The 6,142-nt window shown below is 45.6% G+C and overlaps 1 protein-coding gene across 17 annotated transcripts in view; it reads right to left on the bottom strand.

Annotated features, from left to right (window-relative positions):
* sox5 (SRY-box transcription factor 5) overlaps positions 1-6,142 on the bottom strand; it is a 155,244-nt gene that overhangs the window by 35,802 nt on the left and 113,300 nt on the right. For all 17 annotated transcript variants that reach the window (XM_069156644.1, XM_069156638.1, XM_069156641.1 and 14 more), the window contains one exon: positions 4,657-4,725. In XM_069156644.1, the coding sequence (XP_069012745.1) occupies positions 4,657-4,725 (69 nt within the window). The remainder of the gene's footprint in view (positions 1-4,656; positions 4,726-6,142) is intronic.

Genomic DNA, 6,142 nt, shown 5'->3' with positions numbered 1-6,142 from the left:
GGGGTGATTAAACAATTACACAGGCAATTGGGTTCGCTGCTCCTATGCAAGAAATAGAGGTGTTATGTGAATGTATGTGGTGTACTGTGTGTGTGTGTGTGTGTGTGTGTGTGTGTGTGTGTGTGGGAATGAATGAACAGCGGGCTTTTTAGAGGTTATAACTTTTTTCTCATACTGACATATTGAAGAACAGAGCTTGTGCTTGTGATTGCACCAGGTATTACACTTGGAGGTGTGTGTGTGTGTGTGTGTGTGTGTGTGTGTGTGTGTGTGTGTGTGTGTGTGTGTGTGTGTGTGTGTGTGAGATTGAGTTAGCAGTATAGGATAGCCTTAATAGAGAGCTTGTTAGCGAATGTTGCCGGCGATCCTGGCCCCTCTTAAACCAGTCAAAGCATCAGGTGGCTTTACTCATTTTCAGATGTTTTCTTTTTTTTTCCTCCCTTGTTCTTATTCTGGGTCTGCTCTGCTGGCTCCGACCTATGGCGACAGCGGTTCTTGATGAGATGAAAGACAGCACACAGAGGTAGCGCTACGGGGGCAGACACAGTCGACTGTGTGTGTGTGTGTGTGTGTGTGTGTGTGTGTGTGTGTGTGTTTTGGTTGAGTGTGTTTTGATTCATTTGGCAGGACACACTCATGCCCCCCCGTCCTTCTGTTTCAGTATACATCGGTGTGTGTGTGTGTGTGTGTGTGTGTGTGTGTGTGTGTGTGTGTGTGTGTGTGTGTGTGTGTTGCTGTCGTTTCATGAAAAAAGGTGCGCGTGTTCTCAAGGTAAGCCCTGAGCCGCTCGGCAGGTGAGCTCCTTTCATCCCTGTCGCGCATCCCCGCGTGGCAACCGCAGTCGTCCCCGGCAACACCGGAGGGAGCCTCGGAGACAAGCCGTTTAATTAGCACGAGACAAGACGAGAGGGAAAGTAAAGGGAAGTTTGAGAAAATGTGCTCACCCCTTGGAGCTTAACAAGAAGGCCCCTAGCAGGGGGTACGAGTGTGTGTGTGTGTGTGTGTGTGTGTGTCTGTGTGTGTGTGTGTCTGTGTGTATATGTGTGTGTGTGTGTGTGTGTGTGTGTGTGTGGGTGGGTGGGTGTGTGGGTGTGTGTGTGTCTGTGTGTGGTTTGTGTGTCTGCACGTCTTAATGTGCACACATGCACCTGTGTGGGAATCCTTGAGAGCAAGTTGGCATGAACACAAAGTTTTGTAAACTGAGGGTCATTTTACGTGTCCTTACTCAGCCTGGGGGACAAGTTTAGTCAGGGATTTGGGTTTAAGTGGGAGATTAAAGTTTGGATTAGACTGGTTGAAGATAATTTAAGGTCGGGACTAAGATTACAGGTTAGGTTCAGAGGGTTAGTCAGGATAAAAGTAAAGTTTAAAGTCAGGACTCGGAGTGAGGAAGATCGAGGGGCTGAGCGAGGATGAGATGTGGAATAAAGGCTCTCAAAAACAATGTAAAAGCGTGTGTGTGTGTGTGTGTGTGCGTGCGTGTGTGTGTGTGTGTGCGTGCATGTGTGCGTGTGTGTGTGTGGTGTGGGTCAAATTTAATGGATCATAAGTGATGCTAAATCACGGGTCATTTCAGGTACAATCAATTAGTCAGAGTGAGAACGTAGCTAATCACTGACTTCTGAACACTAATGAGTGTCGACACAATGAAAGTGTGTGTGTGTGTGTGTGTGTGTGTGTGTGTGTGTGTGTGTGTGTGTGTGTGTGTGTGTGTGTGTGTGTGTGCGCGCGCGCGCTGTTCATACTGTATGTCATTAGTTTGTGCTGCTGTGCAGCCCGTCTCTGTAAAAGAACTTTCCTTGCTTCTCAAGCTCTCGCCACATTTTTGGCGAGCGCCGTTGGCCTAAATAGCGGACGCTAACACGCGTGTCGCCAGCCTGATTGGGGTTTCAGGGTGAGAAAAAAATAGGAAACCGGACACGATACACAATAAATAATTTGTCCTGCTTTCATGAAGGATGTGTGTCACTCTCCTCTCTTTTTCATGAGCTTGATTATTCGTTTCATTTCATCACCTCTTCCAAGTGGACGGTTGAAAGCATTCTTCACAGGCCTTTGGGGGTTTGAGCCTAACAAAGCCAAGGACGTAGACACACACACACACACACACACACACACACACACACACACACACACACACACACACACACACACACACACACACACACACACACAGAAGAAGGGACAGCTGAACTCAGCCTCGTTAGGGGGAAATGCAATCACAAGGGGCTTATCATACAGACACAAAACACACGGACACACACACCCCAACACACTGAACCTGGTGCCCTCTCTCTGGCAGGCCATTGTATTGTGGGATTGTGTGGACAATCTCTTCATGAATGATTAAGCAGTGTATTTCTCGACCAAGTCTTTGATGATGAGTGTGTGTTTGATCATCAGGCGAGTGTGCAGTGCTCTCTGCGACTGCTCGCGATGCGTGCGCACGGGCGAGCAAAGGCGTGTATTTTGTATGTTTGCCTGCGTTTTGCACGCGCTTTGATGTGTGTGACACGTGTGTGTGTGTGTGTGTGCGTGCGCGTGTGTTTTGTGCGTCTGTGATGAGCCCCTGTTGATTGTGTCCCCTTCTCTTAACGAGGCTGCCTACAGCTGCCCCTGCTTGTGAGAAACTATTGTTGGGCCCCGCTCAATGGAGAGACGCTTGTTTGGGAAAAGGTTGCAAAGTCATGGGAAAAGAGAGCTTTGTCTCGGCAGGGTCGTGAGGGAGTGAATCATGAGCGGACGTGTTTATAGCTCGACACACACAGCTGCGGCGCGCGCACGCACACGCGCACGCACGCACGCACACACACACACACACACACGGGTGACGAAATGAACGCATGGAGAAGGCACAGAGAAATCCTCAGAAACAAACATGTGCTCTCCTTTTTGTCGAGGGGGACAAAACGAAGCGAACAATTCCGAATTTAACTCGCACAAAGCAAACAAACACAGCTGTTTTTACACAGAACTGTGGACACACATCGACACACGTCCCACACACATGCTATCACAAGGTCTCTTATCACACAAACTGTGTATGGCTAAACTCTCTGGGGAAAGGGAATGTGTGTGTGTGTGTGTGTGTGTGTGTGTGTGTGTGTGTGTGTGTTCTTTTTCGGACAGGGTGTCTCTTTATGATACAAAGCCCGGCTTTCTCAGCTTAAAACTCAGTGTCATCTGCCTTTACAAAGGCCTTGGCTATTCGTTCCAAGCCACCTGGACCAAAATAGAGGCTCCAGTGTAGAACCCGAAAGTACAATACTTCCATTTTTTAGTGTTACGTACATACCCACACATTTTCTCCAGCTGAAAAGGTTCTTTTTACGCAATTACTCTGCAATTTTTTTTTTTTTATTAACTTTATATTTAAAAGTTGACTTTTATATGAGGAGATTTGTTTTCAACAAAAAAAATGCACCAAATAGTTTGCAATTTGTTGTGAAGGAAGTTTCTCCAGTAAATGTCAGATGACTAAAGAAAAGCAGCCTCTTGTGTGAAGCACAGGCACGTTTTATCGTGACTGTGTGCAAAGACAGGCCAAAGACAGCCCAAACATATCACACACTTTAGTTAATTCTTACAATATTGTAGTGTTAACTGTAAAGAAAAGACAGGAATGGAGAAGAGAAATTGATAAAGTTGCAGGATAACCATGTGAGGTTCAACTGTCCTTACATGTTTGGATGTTTGATCCCGTTATCTGCATTGTCAACCTCAGGCAGATAGCGGTGGAGGTTGTTCAACAGAGTGTGCTCGAATGAAAAGAAAAATATCTTTATATTAGGTCATCATGAGTCCGCTTGGTTCCTAGTAACGAATAAACAACCTAGACCAGTGAATCAAGCTGGATCTGAATTACATTTACTATAATCAAGTCAGGTAGGAACCCATTCTGATGCTGCTGGTCTCAGACGTCTCATAACTATTTGTTGTGATCACGCGGTGTGTCACAGTCACTCATGCATGTTCGATCTGGGTGGCGGCTGATGTGTTGAAAGTTTTTAAAGGGTGTCATGTGACTCGCATCCGAGACTCGTGAGATGAAACATGAAGAAACAACTTTATCTTTTTAGGTTTTTGTTTTGTTCTGAGTTTCCTCCCGACCCTCGGGTACTTTACTGACTGACTTGCCTGGTCCGGAATATCTGTTGCCGAAGCGATCCAATCTACTGCTCTGTCTGTGAAAACACCTCAACAATCACTCACATTGTTGCACTAAACATCAGGAAAGTGTGCTTATCTGACAGTCTGATGTGCGAAGTTTGATTTGTATGATAAAGACTTACACGTACTGCACTTGTCAACACCAAACTTTTGTTTTTTCCAAGCAGACTGACCAATCTTTGAATGATTATACAGGTTGTGTGTGTGTGTGTGTGTGTGTGTGTGTGTGTGTGTGTGTGTGTGTGTGTGTGTGGTAGAGGAGGAGGTGGTACTATTATTATAAGTCAGCGTTGATTCAGGCCACAAATGCTGATGGTGGAGCAAAGAAAAGCTGCAACAATCACAATCACAAAATTGCTTTTGTGGGCCGTGCAGACACACATCAGGATAAACGTTCACACAACACACACTCACTTACAGGCATACACACACATCCCTAACCCACAGATGGACACACACACACACACACACACAAGCCGGCCTCACCTGGATTTGTTGCTGCAGGAGGTTGATTTTGTGTTGCTGCTGCAGAAGCTGCTGCTGTTGCCGGGCAATCTGAGGACGGAGCACACGGCACAGTTTTAGAATGTGTGTGTGTGTGTGTGTGCGTGCGTGCGTGCGTGTGTGTGTGTAGGGGGCTTGTGGGAGATGCGACACATCTTGCCGGTCTCTGAGGCTCCAGTTGCACGACAGAGGTTCGATGCCCCGCGATGAAATATTAAATAGCTCATTTCATCTGGACTCGACAGTGTCATACCAACACACTTACTGCCGTGTGCACAGGCCTCAGTGTGCTGCATGCATGAAACCGCCTGTTATTTATATATAGCTGATAGTAATGAGTACATCACTGTTATTTATAGTTATGATGATTTAAAGTGGCTTTTTTTTCAGAATGTATGTGTCTGGTGAGTTGTCGTTTTTCTTTGACTGACTGAACTCCATGTTTAAAAGTGTGTACAAATTCTGTGAAAGTCCTATCAACCCCCTGATAAAAACAAAAATCAAGCTAAAACTGAGTCATTTCTTTAGCTTAAAAAGAAAATCTGTAAGGCATGTAAAGATGTAATATAGTTTACTGTATGTGACTGTATATGGCAGGTGTTGTGGCAATTGATGTGCATTTAATGTGCAAGTATACGTCCAAATGTGTACGTGTTAATTCAAAAGATTAAATTCAACGTATTTATAGACGTTTCCAATTCCATCAACTATTTCCTTTTGTGAATTCTGATGAATTTTGAAGCACATTTCCCACATTTCTTTTCTTTTAATGCCACTTTGCTCTGTTTCTAAGTTCACCTTTCCTTTTGCTTTCATTTTATATAAAACGTCTGCAGCTACGTGGCTAAAATATAATTAACTTGAGAACAGAACCACAGAGTATTACGGTTCACTCTCCTATTATCAGACTCCTTCACTGAGCACTGGTGCGGGATGCAACCGACGGCACCGTCGGGCATTGTGTTTGTCACAGGTGATTCGTCCTTACAGCTGTATTTCTATGTGTGTTGTGTGCGTGTCCCTCTCTTTGTAAACCTCAAGCTTTCCAGAAGCAAAAAAAAAAGCGCAACAAAAAAGGGAAACCCTTCTCTATGCAAATACCTGGCAGACTCTCGCCTGGGAGCTCAGAGTGTGTGTGTGTGTGTGAGCGTTGTGTGTGTGTGTGTGTGTGTGTGTGTGTGTGTGTGTGTGTGTGTGTGTGTGTGTGTGTGTATGTGTGTGTGTGTGTGTGTCTGTGTGTGTGTGTGTGTGTGTCTGTGTGTGCGTGAGTGTTGTGTGTGTATGCCTCGGCTACATCCGCTCCAACATTACATACCCTCAGCTGATTCCTGTGCAATGTCCCTGTGTTGGAGCTGCCAAAGGCGCATGACTCTGGCTGCTTGAACACTATACGTGTGTGTGTGTGTGTGTGTGTGTGTGTGTGTGTGTGTGTGTGTGTGTGTGTGTGTGTGTGTGTGTGTGTGTGTAA

This window comes from Embiotoca jacksoni, unplaced genomic scaffold (assembly GCF_022577435.1).
Source record: "Embiotoca jacksoni isolate LCO1_2020_lvr unplaced genomic scaffold, fEmbJac1.0.p SCAF_21, whole genome shotgun sequence".
NCBI classification, from domain to species: Eukaryota; Metazoa; Chordata; class Actinopteri; family Embiotocidae; genus Embiotoca; species Embiotoca jacksoni.
This window is presented reverse-complemented; position numbering and strand designations above follow the sequence as displayed.